Source organism: Crinia signifera, chromosome 6, assembly GCF_055691185.1.
Source record: "Crinia signifera chromosome 6, ASM5569118v1, whole genome shotgun sequence".
Classification (NCBI taxonomy): domain Eukaryota; kingdom Metazoa; phylum Chordata; class Amphibia; order Anura; family Myobatrachidae; genus Crinia; species Crinia signifera.
The window spans coordinates 146,403,213-146,421,546 of NC_139222.1; the positions used below are offsets into that span (position 1 = coordinate 146,403,213).

Below are 18,334 nucleotides of genomic sequence, written 5' to 3' on the forward strand. Positions count from 1 at the left end.
TCCTGCTGGGGATCTTGGATAGTACCTTTATACATTCGGGCACCGGAGCAAGTTGGTTGTGGATTACAAAGAGTGCCGGCTGAGTTGGATGACTATATATATATATATATATATATATATATATATATATATATATATATATATATATATATATATATATATATATATATATATATATAGGGCTATTTTTGTGCAGGCTCTAGCAGGAACTGTGGCCCTTATTCTAGCTCACTCTTTCTGACAAAATATTTCTTAGATGGACAAAACCATGAGCACTGCAGGTGAGGCAGAAGTAAAACCCCACCCAAATCTAATTATCTCTGCACAAGTAACACCAGCCTCACCTGCAGTGCTCATGGTTTTGTCCATCTAAGAAATATTTTGTCAGAAAGAGTGAGCTAGAATAAGGGCCACAGTTCCTGCTGGAGCCTGCACAAAAATAGCCCTATATATATATATATATATACACACAGCAATATGCCGGCACTCAGGTAAATAAATCAGCAGGTGGGTGCCTTCCCAAACAAATCATGCAGAGTCCAGTGGGGGAGGGGCGGCACTCCAAAGGAAATAATCACGCAGTCAAACAGTCATGGTTTAAAGATAAAACGTGTATTCTAGCGCCAAGCGCTTTCGGGAATCACCCCGTCCTCAGGGCTTCTCTCCTGTGTATTGATGCCCTGAGGACGGGGTGATTCCCGAAAGCGCTTGGCGCTAGAATACACGTTTTATCTTTCATCCATGACTGTTTGACTGCGTGATTATTTCCTTTGGAGTGCCGCCCCTCCCCCACTGGACTCTATATATATATATATATATATATATATATATAGTCATCCAACTCAGCCGGCACTCTTTGTAATCCACAACCGACTTGCTCCGGTGCCCGAATGTATAAAGGTACTATCCAAGATCCCCAGCAGGAAATCAATAAACGGCACTCGGAGTCATGCAGCATAAGTATAAAGCAAACTTGTATTCAGTGATACAGGGTTACAGGGTAACGTTTCGGGGGACAAATCCCTTCCTCATACCCCTCCTACAGCATCGGGGCAACCCCACAATCACCTGCATAAATACCAACCTGTGCTCCCCGTTCCACCGTCCCCGCCGCGCCGTCACGTCACACATATATATAGTACTCCAACTCAGCCGGCACTCTGTATACTCCAATATCAACTTGCTCCGGTGCCCGAATCAATGGTAACAGATACCTTCCAAATCCCCAGACAGAGATCAAAAAACGGCACTCAGAGTCAACTGAAGAATGATATGTTTTATATATATATCCAATGTAAGGTAGCACTCCAATCCAACGAAAGGACAAATGCTGGGGTATCACCCTTGATGACCCCAAGGGGAAATCCAATTATATAAACGTACTGAAGGGGCACTCACCAGGTCTTACGTCAAAGCAGTATTTATTCAGGCATCAGAAAAGATTACAATGTTTCAGACACTTTAAGGACCTTCCTCAGGTACATGCATCATGTTACAAAGAACAGGACCAGTGGGATCACCCCCTGACCGGTCAACGTGGGCAGGGATCCTGTGGAAGTGCGGAGCCCCCCAATGAAGGGGCTCCACCCTCCAAAATTTACCAGTCCATGCTGAAGCCTGGGGCTGTCCCAGGGGACCCTGGGTGGTGGCCACCGGGCTGATAAATGTGTAAAAGTAGAAGAAACTATTGTGTATTATTGTGGAAGTACAAGTCCCAGCAAGCCTGCACCGCATGCAAGGACTTGGAGAACCACAAGTCCCAGCACGCGGGACATTAAAGGGCCCGCTGGGACTTGTAGTCCCACAGCCAAACAGTATCTGGAAAATTCATGAAGGAACGTCTGTTGTTTGTGAACAGAAAACTATTTGGAATCAAGCCTGATTAATAATGATGGCAATTCATGGAAGAACTACTGTAGTAGACATACTTGTAAAACATTTTATCACCCAATAAAGTTTGCATTAATTAGGATTAAGCGGGTGTGGATCGTATTTTTGACACCACGTAGGTCGACACCGTTGGGTCGACAGGTGGCAAGGTCGACAGGTGTCTAGGTCGACATGGGTGAAGGTCGACAGGTGGCAAGGTCGACATGGGTGAAGGTTGACACAGCGTTAGGTCGACACGGATTAGGTTGACAGGTCGGAAGGTCAACATATTTTCTTTTTACGGTTTCTTTTTACTTTTGACCTGAATGTCGACACAGTCGATATGGACACAGTTGGCAGTCAACCGCAGCCCCTCGCATCGCTCTCTACGCTTGTGATGCTTCGGGCACACTATTGTATTCTCCCACCACACCCTAGTGGATGATAGGGCATGAAATACCGCCTGTCGGCACATGTTGGCTCAAAAAACAGTAAAATAAAACATGTCGACCTTCTGACCTGTCGACATAAGCCGTGTTGACCTATTGCTGTGTCGACCTAAAACTGTGTCAACATTGTCCCATGTCGACCTTGACACCTGCTGACCTTCACCCATGTCGACCTCGACACCTGTCGACCCAACAGTGTCGACCTAATGACTGTCGGCCTAAGTGGTGTCGACAATATGACCGTATCCCGATTATTCACAGGTTACAGGCACATGAACAGTTGGGTTTGCTACAGTACAATAAAGGTGTTGTCAAACCCATTGTAGGTAAAAGCAGGTGCTTTGGGAGCACAGGAGATACTGTCAGATAAACACACTAATGGATTGACAGTACATGAGTTGACATCATGGGGCTGAAAATACACAGCATCTTCAGAGTGGACTGAAGGGTCTTCATTAAAGTAGTTGTAAGGTCGGAGATAGAAGCCTACTCCATTTCCAGCGGTCACCGTATTTGGGATGTCCTCTGCATGAGGGATGTGCAGGAATCCAGTTGTGATCCAAGCCACCAAGTCCTGGAAAGAAAATGTGATTTATTATGTTTGAAGTCAACAACAAAGAATTAAATTAAGTTCTCAAAATGTTGCTGTGTCTGGGGGTTCTAAACGGACATTGGCAACATTTAACAAAACAGACTACATCATACTTGTCCACTCTTTCAGTCTCCTCTATAATAGATGCCCGGAGACAGGACCTTGCAGGTCAATTCTGGGGGAGACATGCGCTTCGTAATGTGACTAGTCAAATTACAAAGCGCAGGTCTCTACTCCCCAATTCTATTCAGATTACTCTAAGAGGCTAGCCCCCTCTCAGAGACCAGCAGCTAAAGTAGACTACCCTCTAAGGCAGAGGTGGGGAGCCTTTTTTGTGCCAAGGGCCATTTTTATGGGGAAAATATCCTTCGGGGGCCATATGTAAAAATTTCTCTTAAAATTGTCCTGCTGCAGCCGTCCCTCTCTCCAGCGACTGCTGCTGAATAGGACTGACAGTCTCCGGCTGCTGTTGATAAAGAGGAATCTCGCTAGAACTACCGACCTCTCGCGAGAATTCCCCTGTACTTGACTCTCGGCAAAGCCACCAGGCGGGTGGGCGGGCCACTCAGACCGGCTACGGCCCCCGGGCCTGAGGTTCCCCACCTCTGCTCTAAGGTGAGCACTATCACATCAATTCTGTCCTCTATCACATCAATTCTGGGGGAGGGCCAAACTATCTGGTCATTAAAGCCCTTATACTTACTATTTGCTGATCCGGGGTAACGGGATGGAGCTAAATGACATTCCTCTCAATGACCCCAACCCCCTCCCTGCAGCCCCACAATTATCACACTATCCCTGCCCACTTCACTAGGAAGCAGGATAACTGCCTACTCTTCTGGGGCTGCCGGGGACTACCCCAGAAATCGGGAGCCTCCAGCAGTATAGATTACATTATCTATTTCCAGGTATCAGGGATTATTTAACTATTGATCTCACTGTTGGCTATATGGTTTACAGCTGTTGTCCGTTTATGTCAGTTTTTCTGTGTTACCTAACCTCAAATAATATAATCCATAAACTGGGCTTTTATATAACCATAAGCCCCCAAAATCATTTTATTAGGTGGTAAATATCTAGAGGCTCACATTATTTTACTCTCTGTAAAATAAACCATTGTACACAAGCATTATATGACTATATATATATTACACACATATACATTCTGCAGAGGAGGGAGGCTGCCACTATGTGGCCACCACTGCCGTCATGCGGCCACCACTGCCATTATGCTCCTGGTCCCTGCCGAGGGGCCGGCGTATGCGCAGTAGCTTCATCGGTACTGCGCATGCACTGACCTCCAGGCTCTATGGGCTGCTTTTGCAGAGGCATATTCAGGGTCCCGGGTCCAGCGCATGTGTAGTATTATCTCCACTCAGCAGCCCATAGAGGCATCCCAGAGGGAGGGAACACCTCCCAATAGGGCTGCCTTGGGTAACTGGCAGGTCAGACCTCCAATAGGAAGTCACTGCCAGTCACAGTGAAGCCAGAGCAGTTTCACAGACTGCATCTGGCTTCATTTAGGAAGAGAACAATGGCGGATTTTACCTGGAGGGGCTGCAGCCCATAGGTAAAAACTGCCACTGTATGTATATATATATATATATATATATATATATATATATATATATATATATATATATACACAATTGTAAATAAGGATGGCACTCTGGAGACTGAAAAAACGTACTGTATTTGAAGTGCAAAAGGAAGACCAACGTTTCGGGGTATGTACCCCTTTGTCAAGGTTCTCACTAGCACCTTGACAAAGGGGTACATACCCCGAAACGTTGGTCTTCCTTTTGCACTTCAAATACAGTACGTTTTTTCAGTCTCCAGAGTGCCATCCTTATTTACACTTGTACCCATCCCCCTGTGGAAGGGCACCGGGGCAATCGACCATCTAGAGGAGTGCTGGGCCGTATACCCTCTCTCTCTCTCTCTCTCTCTCTCTCTCTCTCTCTCTCTCTCTCTCTCTCTCTCTGTATATATATAATTTAAGGGAGTTAAATACTATTGCATAATGGGTCAGATTTAGCATCAAGGTGCAATCGCATTTGGACTGACAGGGGGGGCATCGAAGTAGCATTTAGGTGGGGTGGTCTGGACAAGCAGGCATGTCCGGACCACTTTTGGGGCAGCTGTGTGACAACACACACAGTCACTAAGACCCCCAAAAAATGCTGGTGCTGCATCTGCCTTCACAGCCAGGCTGAGAAGGCAGGGAGGTATCCATACCACTGCGACCGCAGCAATTTCTATGGTGTGATCACAATCTAATTGCGATCTCAAGGGAACTTGTGAGTGGTGGGCCCAGGTACAAAAATATAATTTGGACCCCCTCCTCTACCCCAATCCAAGAAGTCATTGCTGGTCTGAGTAGCAATGGGCCCCTTAATGCAATGCACCTGCTGCACCAATGGTAGATTTGCCTCTGGACCTGGTACTTCAGGATTCCACAATACAGGACTTTACAGCACCACCTGCTGTCACTACAGCATAGCTACTAAGGGCCTTATTCCAGTTCACTCTTTCTGACAAAATCCTTCTTAGATGGACAAAACCATGTGCACTGCAGGAGGAGCAGATGTAACTTGTGCAGAGGGAATTAGATTTGGGTGGGGTTTTACTTCAAAGTGAGATCTATATTGCAGTGTAAAAATAAAGCAGCCAGTATTTACGCTGCACAGAAACAAAATAACACCCAAATCTAATTCTCTCTGCACATTTTACATCTGCCCCCTGCAGTGCACATGGTTTTGTCCATCTAAGTAGGATTTTGTCAGAAAGAGTGAACTAGAATAAGACCATACCATCAACACAATTTGAATTTTTTGGCGCAGTAGTTCAGCCTGTCCTGGAGATAATAATAATTTGAGTGAAAGCTAAAGCTTCCCCCTTATATCAGAGTTCATACAGCCTCTCCACTGCGTATATACGGCCATGTGCTAAGGACAGAATGAATTTAATAAATTATCCCTGTAGCTATTGCTTAAATTGTAATCAATTGTTATACTAATGCTAATGCATTACAATTACACACTGAAAGCCGCTCAAAACACTAAGTTTGAGCGACTTTCAGCTCAAAGCCACCCAGTGTGTACGGCCCGGTGATGCGCTATAATCATCATGCATGCATCATTACCAGCACTGCGCTATGCAAAGCCGTCCACCCCCTGCTGACAGTTCCGGACAGGGGGAAAGCCGCTCAGTGTGTATGCATTGAGCGGCTTTCCCCCCAGCGATGACAGCGGTCATTGCTGTGTGTATATATACTCCCTGCATAATCACCAGTGTGTATGGACCTTAAGTCTGTTCAGCAGGATATTTTGGCATGGAAAAACCATTTTATAACTAAATGAAGTGTAAATGAAGAACACCAAGACCAAAGCGTTGCCTGGCATCCAGTTCTCAAACATTCACCTCATCTTTAATATTTTCATCATCAATAAATTTAGAGAACTGGACAGTCGGTGACCATGGATCATTTTGGTTGAAGATGCTGCTGCTCCTTTGCTCTTCATCTTTGTGTTTAGTTACAGCCAACTTGTACCTAGAAGACACATACAAACAATATACAGGAAAGTGTTATCTGTGGAAATGTCTAGAGTGTGGCTATTGTAGTAAAGTATCACATGAACCTCAGCCTATTACTAAAGAAACAATGGCCCTTATTCTAGTTCACTCTTTCTGACAAAATCCTTCTTAGATGGACAAAACCATGTGCACTGCAGGTGGGGCAGATGTAACTTGTGCAGAGGGAATTAGATTTGGGTGGGGTTTTACTTCAAAGTGAAATCTATATTGCAGTGTAAAAATAAAGCAGCCAGTATTTACCCTGCACAGAAACAAAATGACTCACCCAAATCTAATTCTCTCTGCACATTTTACATCTGCCCCCTGCAGTGCACATGGTTTTGTCCACCTAAGAAGAATTTTGTCAGAAAGAGTGAACTAGAATAAGGGCCAATATCACTAAGCTCACAGGGTATACGTATAATGTGTTTTTTTCTAAAAGTTTCAATGAAAATACTGAGCAACTGCTATTAGAAATTGCAAAGAGGCCATGCTCCAACGCGCGCTTCAAACTGGATCAGGCTGGTATGTCAACAGTCAAAATGTTGACACCATATGGGCATTGGATCACACAAGGAAAAGGTCAACACATTAAAAGGTAGACATGATTTTTTTTATTTAACTTTTTCATACTTAACCGTCTTTGTGGATTCTGTAGGGAATGTTAAAATAGGCTGAGTGCAGCGGTAGTGGAGCGAGGCAGCTGTCCCAAAGCATGGTAAGCTAATTAAGGGCCCACGTGCTCAGGTGTCAACATTAACTCAAAAACTTGTGTCCAACTTTTCATGTGTTGACAATTTAATTGTTAACCTTTTGTCACTGTCAACCTTTTGTTGTTGGCATAAACAGCATTAACCTAATATACCACACCCTGCAAAACCCTATGATAGTGTGTAATATGCATTATTGATAATATTGCAGGTAGCAAAGTAATAATAATAATAATAATAATAAAAAATATAATTATATTAATACAAACGAAATATGCTATACTAGCTGACATACAACCCAAGGCCCAAAGGGTAGATGATGCCCCAAAAAGCCACTTTTGTGACCCAGTGGTTTTAAGACATAACCAACAGGAAAGTGGGACAGAAATGTAATTTTTATTCGTTAACAGTTATCTATATAGCACATATCTGGGTTACGGTATAAATGGTAGACAATGTCTAGGTTTACAGTCACTAGGTCAAAATACGGGGGACAAACTGAGTAGGGTTCCCTCGTATTTTGAAAACGAACACGGACCCGAACAGCCAGCAGGCTAATGCCACACCCAGGGAAGACTTTTTATATAAGCATTAATCCCTGGGGGAGTCCAAAGACATTCCTTCGGACCCCCCCCCCCCCTTTCCCCTGGTGCCCCTGGGTGTTTACTGGGCTAATATGCATAAAGTGCAAACAATTGTATTAATAACTATTGAGTTATGTTGTGGAACTACAAGTCCCAGCAAGCCTCCCCCGACATGCAGGGATTTGAAGAACCACAAGTCCCAGCATGCAGGCATTAAGTCGCGTCCTCTTCGTTCCATGTAGCCATCCACGGGTTAAAAAAAACAACAGTTCCTAAACCGGGTCCTTACTCAGCCAATCAGGAGCAGGCTCTAGGGGAACTCCATGGCTGATTGGCTGTTTGCGGCTCCACAGAAGAATAACATGGGCGTCTATGGGCGGTACCCACTGGGTTCGCACGCCCCCAGGGTCCTGACGGGGGCTGGCCAACAAGGGGTTAATGCTTTGGCTGGGGGAGCTTATATAATAAGTCTCCCCTGGCTGCGGCATTAGCCTGCTGACTGTTTGGGCCCAGTGTTGGTTTACAAAATAAGAGGGACCCCTACACAGTTTGTCCCCTATATTTTTGGAACCAGGACCAGCCCATGAGCTTGGTGCTGATTATAGAGATACAGGGGTACCCCAGTTTTTTGTGCCATTTTATTTATTTATTCTATTTTTTACACTTGCCAGCATCGCACGGATCTGATCTGTACGATGCTGGTGGCTCGTACGTATTTGGCTGCCGTATTTCCGTCACCCAAATACCAATGGCTACAACTTCTGAGAATACGAATCTGGAGAATTGTCACCCTCCTAAACAAAGGTAAGTATTAGGCGAAGTTTAGGTGCGTGTAGGTACTTTTTCTTTTCAGATAGATTCACGTAGAGATAGTTCAACAAATTTTATTTAGAATCCCTTCAATAGGTAACACAGTATTTGAATACAATAAACGGTTCTCAGCTTACATACGCCAAGATTAAATAGTTACAACAAGGACAACAGGAATTTTATTGCACCGGAACGTGACCCAATTCCTCAGGGTTCAGCTACTCCTCGAGGTTTCTCTGTTACCCAGCAACCAGTCTTACCATTGTTGCCAGATGCAATGAAAAACAGTATTCCTCATAAATTTGTTACACAACTACTTAAGTGATAGGCCTTTCACAAATATTTCTTAAATGTTACAGTATTATTGTGCAATAATGAATAGCTTATGTTACTAAAAGAACTAAACCCTAAACATATGCATTTTGTTACTCTACAGATTTCTTATACACTCTACTATCAACTACGATATACCCTCAGGTAAGTATATGTATAGAGTCTCAGAATAGATTCTCTCAAGTATTTCTTTAAGGATCCAATGTCTAACGATAACCATCTAGCATTAGCCACCCCGTGATACCATGCACCATCTCCTGCCCTGGCGACTAGAATGAGAATTTCAGGATTAGTCCTAGACCAGTTGAGTCTGTCCAGTATTCTGCCTAACTGCTACTACTGAACTTCCCTGACGCTGTAGATTCACTGTATAGTAATCTTTTCCTCTCACGTTAGCCTTTCCCCTCTCTCTCTCTCTGTCCCTGTGGCTGTAGACAGATAGGATATTCTCCTTGTGGGCGTCCCCTGGCTCCGAGCCAGGTTTAGCCCTGCTTTTCAGTAAACGTATCTCAGAGAAGCTATGGTACAGTGTCCTACACTGATGCTGCTGTAGTTTCGCTTGGAAGAATAATGGACATCCCCTGACCTGTAGGTCGGGTTTAGTCCTCCTTTCCTCACCGAAGTCTGAATCTGATTACTGACACGCTGTTACTGTCTCTCTTCTTGGCGTCCCCTGACCCTATCAAGCGGGTTTAGCCTTTTCGCTCCGTGACTATAAGCTCTGAACACTCTATGCCCAGTGCCTAGCATATTTGGGGAATACCACATTCTTCCCCTCTAAATAATTGCATGTCCTCATGCATCGTTAGAACCATCTTTAACTTTCATAAGGTATGAACATCAATAACTAAATACACGTAACATAGGTACTAACTACCATGCTGAGAACTTGGTGGTCATATGCATCTCTTCTTATCTCATGCACCTCAGTGTCTGTAGCCGGAAGATGGACAATGACACGTTTCAGATCCCCAGGAGGGAGCTAACTCATTACTCCGTTGATCATCCATCTTCCAAACTTGGTCTCCCACTTGGAATGAGGCAGTATTCGTGTCTTGACCATAACATAGCCCTGGTCGGGGATGGGCTTTCTCCGTCCTTTCTTTCACTACATTCTCGGCCAATTCAAGCCGATGCTCATGTTCTTTTACCCCGTCAGGCTGTATAACTTCGGTTCTCTCAGGTAGGGTGTTAAGTTTCTGATGCACGGCTCTATTTTTCCTACCAGAAGATCGTCTTCGGAAGAAGGGCGGTGGACTGTTGCACGGAACAAATCTCCGCTGAGGGAACGTTCCCTCCACTCTCTCCCCTTCACTTGCTTGGTCCATACTTATGCCCTCCCCCCTTACTTCTGCAGCATCCTTAACCTTTATCTGGTAGAACCGCCTGTGAAACCGACGTCTGTTAGGAGCAAACCGACTTCCTTTAACCGGTACGCCACCGGGGCCAGTCACGTTGGCTGCCTCAGCACCCTTCTCTCCTTCTACCACATCAAACTCCACCACCTCGCCATTCCCGACACTGCGCAGCAACTTCCAGGGGTTGTTTCTTGTTATAGCCGTCTGATGAACGAAGACATCAACTTTAGTGTCATTCCGGTTGATGAAACCATACCTCTTACGGACATTAAACCACGTAACAGTTCCTTGTACCTGAGTAGCCAGCACTCTCTTCCCTGTCAGGCTTCTCCGGCCATAAATAGAGTGCTGCATAATTTGGTTCAGAGTCTGAGGTTGGCTGTACGATTTTTGTGTCAGTATCGAGGTTAGTTCTGCAGGGCAATTTCTTAGGACAATCATGCCCACGATGATTGCAGGAACTAACGGGTCATTCACATCGGTGATCAAGCATCCCTGATTGGGCATAGCAGCTCCTCTAACTTGCATGGTCATTTCACAGTAACCGATGCATGAAATGTCTTGACCATTGCTGGCCAAAAGTCTCAGCCATGCTAGTGGCGTAGGCAAAGCCTCTGTGGTTCCCCAATGCTGTACAAAGAATCCCCGTTGTATAGTGGTGACAGGAGATCCTGTGTCAAGTAGAACTAACACTTCTTTTCCACCGATAGTGATGGGCACAATGGGGCAATGTCCAATATATTGAGAACTCCAGACGAGGGATCTTGAGCTATTAATGCCCCCGAGGATCGGTCTCCATCCTCGGGGGTTGTGTGTTTAACGCCTCCTCACTGCGACACCCTCTTTCCACGTGACCGCTTTGTCCACACCTTCTACAGATAGGTCGACCTTGGGGATCAAAACAATCAGTAGAGCGACGTCCTCCCCCTGTTGGGGTTGTTCTCCATTCACTTCGCTCTTGTCTATTATTTGCTCGCCAGCCACCTTCACTGGGGGGTGATACGCTTCTCTGAGCAAGCTTCTGTAAATCACGCTTAATCTGGTTCACACTGACCGCCAGATCCTCAACCTGCCCCTTTAATGTATATGTTAGATCAGCTGCAGGATTTTGCACACCCTGTGCAATTGTCGGCCGCATCTTGATATCTTCTCCGGCTACAGCTCCATCCCACTCACCGCTGTTCACTTCCGTATACCCGGTGGATTCCGAGAAGGTCACTTCCTTTGGCTTTTTAGTTCCCATCACTTTAATAGCTGTTTCTTTAAATTCTGCAAACGTTTTGGGCCCATTTTGTAATTTTAACATTTTCAACTGGATTTTGATCCCCTCATGGTAAGCTCCTTCAATAAACTGGGTGATTAACGTATCATCGTCCTCCTTTCTTCCCTCCACGTGGCCTTCTCCGTTGATGTCACGTAGCGCCTCCTGCAATCCCAACGCAAAGTCTCTGAGCGTTTCTCCTGCCTTTTGTTTCGGCTATAGAATCGACTATAAGCTCTGAACACTCTATGCCCAGTGCCTGCAGTTCTTCCCCTCAATTTTGGGTTATTAGTCAGTAATTAAGCACTCACCCCTCCAGCAGAATGCCAGCAAATCCCACATTTGCAATGTTGCAATGTCTGAGGGTTACTATAGTTAGTGTGCACTAGGAGGCTGGCTTCGGCATGTAGCCCCTCCTTACCCTGACGTGTGGTGTATATGATAGTCACTCACCACTGCACCGCTTGGTCGCCGCCCCCAGGCTTGGCCTCAGCGGGGTCCACCTCCAGTCCAGCCTTCACAAATGATGCGGTCACTAGCGTCAGGCAAAACCCCGCCTTCCGAATGACGTGGCGGATGACACCTCCGCTTCCGTCTCTCCATCCATGATCACGGCACCGCTGTCCCCTGAAACCAGACCCTCCTCCTTGTGATGATGCCGCCTCACCGATGACGCGGCTGATCTTCCGGAACTCCCCGCCGGGATCTTCACTCCAATCACCGCCAGAGGTCTCCGTGAGAATGCTGGTCACCCTGGTAAGTCTTACTACTGACACAGCACCGCTCTCCACGTCTATGCTGCGTTACTCTGCTTGTCACTCTCCCCCTCAGAGATTTCCTCCGTGGTGCACAGCTTTGCCGTTTACTAAACTTCCCGGGGACACTGCGACACAGCTCCAATGGCTGTCCCTTTTATATACATCCCCGCGCACACCGCTCTGTGTCAGCCTGTCCACGCTCCATTAAACTTTATTGTCCCTCACTCTTCCACCTATCAAACCCCATCCATCAGCAGGGCAGATATAAGGTGCTGCGAGTCTATGGGGACATGCTAATTACATAGTTCAGCACTAAGCAGGCAACATACTTCATATATACATACTGTAAATGCAACTAGCATATTTGGGGAATACCACAGAATACGGTAGCTTTGCAAATTTGCCGTTTTCTCCCGATCTTGTTTGTAAATTTCCCCATATGTATCTTAGTTTCTTCACATCTACTCACCTCTTCAATTTAGTGGTGCAGTTACAACTTTCATGCTCATTATGAGAGCCAGAGCAGGCAGAGACATTCTGTACCAGTAGCATGTTAGTGGGCCGCACACGGATGTCACCTACCAAGTGCTAGTTCCTGCTCAGTGACAGTAGCTACGAGCTGCACTGTAACATTAATTGCAACATTTGGCTTCTGTCAGTGTGTAGGAGGCGGCACTTGGAGTCCGGGGTCATGCTACAAATATGTTTAATTTTTAGTGTATGTTAAATTAGAGAGGCAGCACTTTGCAGTGATTTTGGTACTTATATGTTAGTTGGGCACCCACTATAGTAAGTACGCTCATACCCCCACTATCCATGTCGGCATGGAGTTGATTTTATATAGTGTGGCGAGCACAGCGAGCCACCGAACCCGAAGCATGGCAAGTATAGCGAGTCCCTCAAGGGGACGCGTAAAACTAAGCAAATAGCTTAGTGGGCGCCCAACTAACATGTAAGTACCGTGATTTTTTAATTAACGCAGGAGATAGCACAGATTGGACAATTGATAAATATAATTCGTACTAGTTGCAGAAATCTTGAGGAAACAGTTGTTTATGCATGATTATCTGTGGTATAAAGGTTGATAAATAGATTCCATAGACTAACAACATATACGTTATATTCTGTCCTGTGATATATCCTAACTCATATATATGCCAATTGCGCTCTTAAATAAATACCTAGAAAAGTGATATTGATGAGGTCATCTTCTGTATATTACAAAGCATAAAATATTCTGAACATTGTCAAATATTCCAAACTGGCAGGATGATTGAATAACATAACAGAAGGTAATAACTTACTTAGCCCAGTTCATTGAATTGTGGATGCTACTTTTCTCTGGAAGATAATCCCCTGCAAAAGAAACCATCTGGATTCTATAGGAACGCTCATGATCCCACTTATTCTTGGTCTTGCTGGCAAACTGGACATATCGAGGCATGGCTTCATGCTGCTGAAATGCGGCACTGTTCTCAGACCTCAGAACTTTTTTGGTTAGTTTTGTTTGTTGTAATTTCCAATTAGGATTCCATGGAACGGTAATATCCTCAAACACCATGTCGTGAGTTACCACAGAATTATTTAATCCTGCAAACAGACATTTAAATAATAAAAATGTGAAATTATATGCTGACTTTAGTGGACGATTATAGCATAAACTCTATAGGAACACTAGAAGCAAATTCAACTTGGTTTTAGTTTCCATCTACAGTATGTAACACAGACAAGTACAGAGCCAGTGTAATAGTGTAGATGTTAGAATAGAAGAGTAAGTGACAAGTTTGTAGCTGGTCAGGTGTCAGCAAACCCGACATGTTCTAGAAATGTAATGTGTCAAATGAGAAAAATCTCCACAACGGCTATTTTTTCTGGGGCTTCGAAAACCGACGTGAGCAAACCTAACATGTGACATTTTTATAAATGCTCGATTGAAAGTATTTTGACTTTTGGTATCATTGTTTGGTTTGGCAACTGCACTGCCAGTGAGCATTTTGCTTTAGAACACATAGTTAGTACTGCAAATAAAATCATTGGGGTGCGGCTGCTACCCATTCAGGAACCTTATAGATCCAGACTTTTTTAGGAATATTTTATAGGATACAAGTCCCCAATGTTATGCATTATTTCATAGTCTCTCTTCTTAGAACAGATTTAAAAGCTTGAGGGCACTCACAAGTCATTTTTTAGGATTGTATTTATGTTTATTTTGCCATAAATTGTTGTTAATTGCATTAGTGTGTTTTAGTACTATGACATTTCATCTGTAAAACTTGTTTTGCTGATGATAATAAATTTGTATTCAAAGTCTATGCAGCTGCAATTTTACAGCCTACGGACTACTCATTGCAAGTGAAAAAACTGCCCAGAAAAGAATAGAGACACCCACTGGAGCCATCTCAAAGCCATCAGCAACTGTGAACACATACGCAACATCTATGCAGAAACATTGACTCCTTCAGTAAGTCAATGGTCATGTACACTGGCTGTGGGTGTTGCATTGTATGCGGATACTGAATTACTGTATACTTGGATATTAATCATGAACAAACCATTATGTAATCAAAATACTTCAATAAACAACAGAATGTTAACACACTACATGCAAAATGTTGTCAAATAATTATTTGTGCAGTATCTTAGTGTATGTTCAACTGCTGATATTGTATGCTGCAGCACTGCACAGTGGGGATACGGTCGGTTGGTCGACCTAAAGATGGTCGAAAGTCATTTGGTCAACACCATTGGGTCAACACACTGCAAGGTCGACATGGGCCTAGGTCAACATGGGACAAGGTCATCAGGGGTCTAGTTCGACAGGTCATTAGGTCGACACAAGCATTTAGGTCGACATGGTTAGGGTCGACAGTCATTCGAAATTCGACATGGGGTTTTTCACTGTTTTTTGAGCCAACATGTGCCGACAGATGGTATTTCATGTCCTACCATCCACTAGGGCGTGGTCGGAGAATAAAATAGTGTGCCGAGCGTAGCGAGGCAGGTCTGTGCTCGAAGCATGGCGAGCGCAGCAAGCCATGCGAGGGGATTCGGTCCACTTAATCCTGTGTCCATGTCGACATTCGCGTCAGCCTGTAACATGGCAGTTAGAGCTGGCTGATTGGTACTTTATATTTCTCCACTTTACCTCTTTCCAAGGCTTAGTACATCTGCCCTTTTTATTTTTGCCATGTGTAACTTAATAAAGTGTTAATAAACAAACCCTAATTCATGGCTTCTGAACTGCTATAATAGCTGATTGCTGTTTATTCTTGGTAATTAATACAAGGCATACAGTAATAGCCCCTACACACTGGGTGACTTTAAGCTAAAAGTCAATCAAAACAACATGTTTGAGTGGCTTTCAGCTCAAAGCCAACCAGTGCATATGCATCATCGCCAGAAAAGCCAGCAGATGAGCGGCTTTGGGTGTGTATGCACTGAGCGGCTTTCCCCAGCGAAGAAAACGATCATCGCTGTCCATACACGCTGGGCAAAATTGTCCAGTGTGTATGGACCTTAAGACAATTTTATAAGTAACTGCTCTTTTTTACTAAATGTCATTTATGCTCCCATTGATTATTCACATGGAGTGACCATATGAAAGCTTTAATGTAATACTTTTCATCAACATGACATGACCTTATGTTGACACACTATAACTTCTCTAAAAACTAAAGATCAGTTTAGTTTTAAAATTAGGAATTTAAAATGTAACTGTTTGCTGACATCATCATTTTCATTCATAATTACTTACCTCCAACATCCAGGTCCACCTTGTAATTTATAAAATGTGTGTGGACAGTTCCCAGTGTGTGGGGGCCAACCTTGTTTCCATGTTCTGTTCCTCCTTCCATAAAGAAAGTTGAACTTATATATCCTGTTGCATGGACTTTGGACTCAATAGCACCATTTTGATAGAATATAAAGTCAAACACATAATCATAGTTTCCCACAGTTGCAATTGTTCTTATGACTAGGACAGTGTTGACTAAGCCACCATAGTAAGTAGACCCTAAAGTTGAGAAATGTCGTCTTAAAGGAATAGCAGAGTTGAGTTCAAATACGCAAATGGAATCTTTGTTGAGTACCCACTTATCTGAGTCAAGCAAATAATGAGTGTCAATGTATGTAGCAAAATAAGGACAGTCAATCCCACGAACCAACTGGTAGAGTGAACGGCCAATACCAAAGTGTCCATCCATGTATCTTGTTGACATTCCAGTTGGTGCATTGGAACCATACACTGAAATAGCTTCTTGGATACTCAGCTCATACAGTATCCTCTCACCCCTGAATTTAACATCATATAGCCTGAGACCGGTGTTAACATTAACCCCAAATGCAAGACTCCAGTGCTGGAACAACACCTGGTTGTTTTTGACACTATAACGAGTACCATGTGGCTCATACTGCATGGGGATATCAAAGTTTGACCGTTTTGGAGGTTTCAGAGAAGCAAAGTCATTTTGACCATCAGGCTTTTTCATCTTAACGGTCTTCAACTCCCCTCTCTTGTATTGCTCTCCCAATTCAGACATGCTTTCAAAGTATTTACCATTATAAAAAACTTTTTCCAAATGCCACTTACTTACATCTAGATTTTTGTGATTCACCAATAGCTCCAATCCAACTGGGTGTAAAAAATATCCACTTCCATATGTATTTAAATAAATACCAAACCACGTGCTTCGATCCCCAGAACGATAACCTCTTGGAGCACTGGTCAAAGCAGCAAAATAGTCGCTGTCAGATTCATTATAGCCAAGCACTTCCTTTAGGAAACTTTTTGCTTTGGGGAACTCTTTGCCAAGCAAATACATGTGTACCTGTTTGTACTCGTTGCCTATTACTGGTCTACGGTGATAAGGAAGTTTAGTGTTATATTTCTGTAGGGTAACATCGTTTTTGTATATAGGGTTAGGAAGAGGTCCCACTACATATTCTTTAATTTCAGGATCCTGTTGACCTCCAAAATAAACAACAGCCAATGCTTCTCTTTTGGGCTTAGATCCTCCGTTATCCAAATACAATAAGACATCTTTTTTTTTGGGTGGTAGCAGTTCCACAGAATATATGCAATTGGAGCCCGGGTCAGCTTTGGAGATGTCCACTAGGTCTTCATCGAGATTCTTTCTGAGGTATTCCACCACTTGGAAAAGTTCATCAGGTGTTAGATCTGCAAAGACCAAGCTCTTGTCATTGTGCTTTAAAAGCAACGTTTTCTGATTTCCCAAACTACAGGATTTTCTTCTAGATCCCAGCAATAGGACACTAACCAGAGCTAAAATTGTGGCAACGGCCAGAATCAAAAGCGCAGTGAGAACTTTAACATTCATATTGTTTCTCTATCAAACAAATCATCTACTCCTTCAGTGACTTGGCTCAGAATGAAATTATTTCACTCTTTCCCAGGCTATGTATCTTTACTGGAACCTAGAGGAAATTGTTGAAATGTAGAGAAGGGAGGGGGGAAGGCACTGGATGCTGTGGGAGAAGAGATTACATTATTTATTTTGGTACCTTTTAACCCTTACATTCCAGAGAGATTCTTACACATTAATCCATGTACTTTTTTCTTGCATATTCTAAATATTATGCAGAATATTAGTGCAAGGACTCCCACACAGGCTGGATTTGTGATCAGCAGGATAAAGTAAGTTGACGAATTGCTATTTCAAATCCTTGTGTGTCGTATTTTAATTACAAGTAGATTAAACCAGTTATAACTAGAGATGAGCGGGTCCGGTCCCCGAGATCCGAATATCGGGGATCCAGACCAGATCCGAGCCGGCTCGGGAGTTCCCGCCTGAATTCCGGACCAATAACGAGGCCGAACGTCATCATCGCGCTGTCAGATTCTCGTGGGAGCAGGATCTTATAAAAGACGCACGCACGCCCCGCCATCTTCACTCCAATCTTGGAGAGGGAAGAGGGTGGTTGGGAAGCTCCGTGTGCTCCGTGCTGTGCTCTGTGCCATGTGCTCCGTGCTGTGCTCCGTGACCTGCCCTGTGCCCTCACTGCCCTGTGCTGTGCT

The 18,334-nt window shown here is 44.1% G+C and overlaps 1 protein-coding gene across 1 annotated transcript; it reads right to left on the minus strand.

Annotated features, from left to right (window-relative positions):
- Positions 1–1,925: 1,925 nt before the first annotated feature.
- On the minus strand, positions 1,926–17,705 carry LOC146008361 (amine oxidase [copper-containing] 3-like). Its single transcript, XM_083147564.1, has 4 exons — positions 16,055–17,705; positions 13,605–13,890; positions 6,334–6,463; positions 1,926–2,892 (listed from the first exon to the last, which is right to left on the minus strand). Exons 1-4 carry the CDS (start codon positions 17,634–17,636, stop codon positions 2,608–2,610), a joined length of 2,283 nt encoding a protein of 760 aa, XP_083003690.1. The 5' UTR covers positions 17,637–17,705; the 3' UTR covers positions 1,926–2,607.
- Positions 17,706–18,334: the final 629 nt, after the last annotated feature.

Coding starts and splice junctions, on each gene's coding strand:
- LOC146008361 (XM_083147564.1), bottom strand. CDS start 17,636: ATGAATGTTAAAGTTCTCACTGCGCTTTTGATTCTGGCCGTTGCCACA. Junction 13,891..16,054: donor GGTGGACCTGGATGTTGGAG/GTAAGTAATTAT, acceptor GTCTGTTTGCAG/GATTAAATAATTCTGTGGTA. Junction 6,464..13,604: donor AATTCAATGAACTGGGCTAA/GTAAGTTATTAC, acceptor TGTGTCTTCTAG/GTACAAGTTGGCTGTAACTA.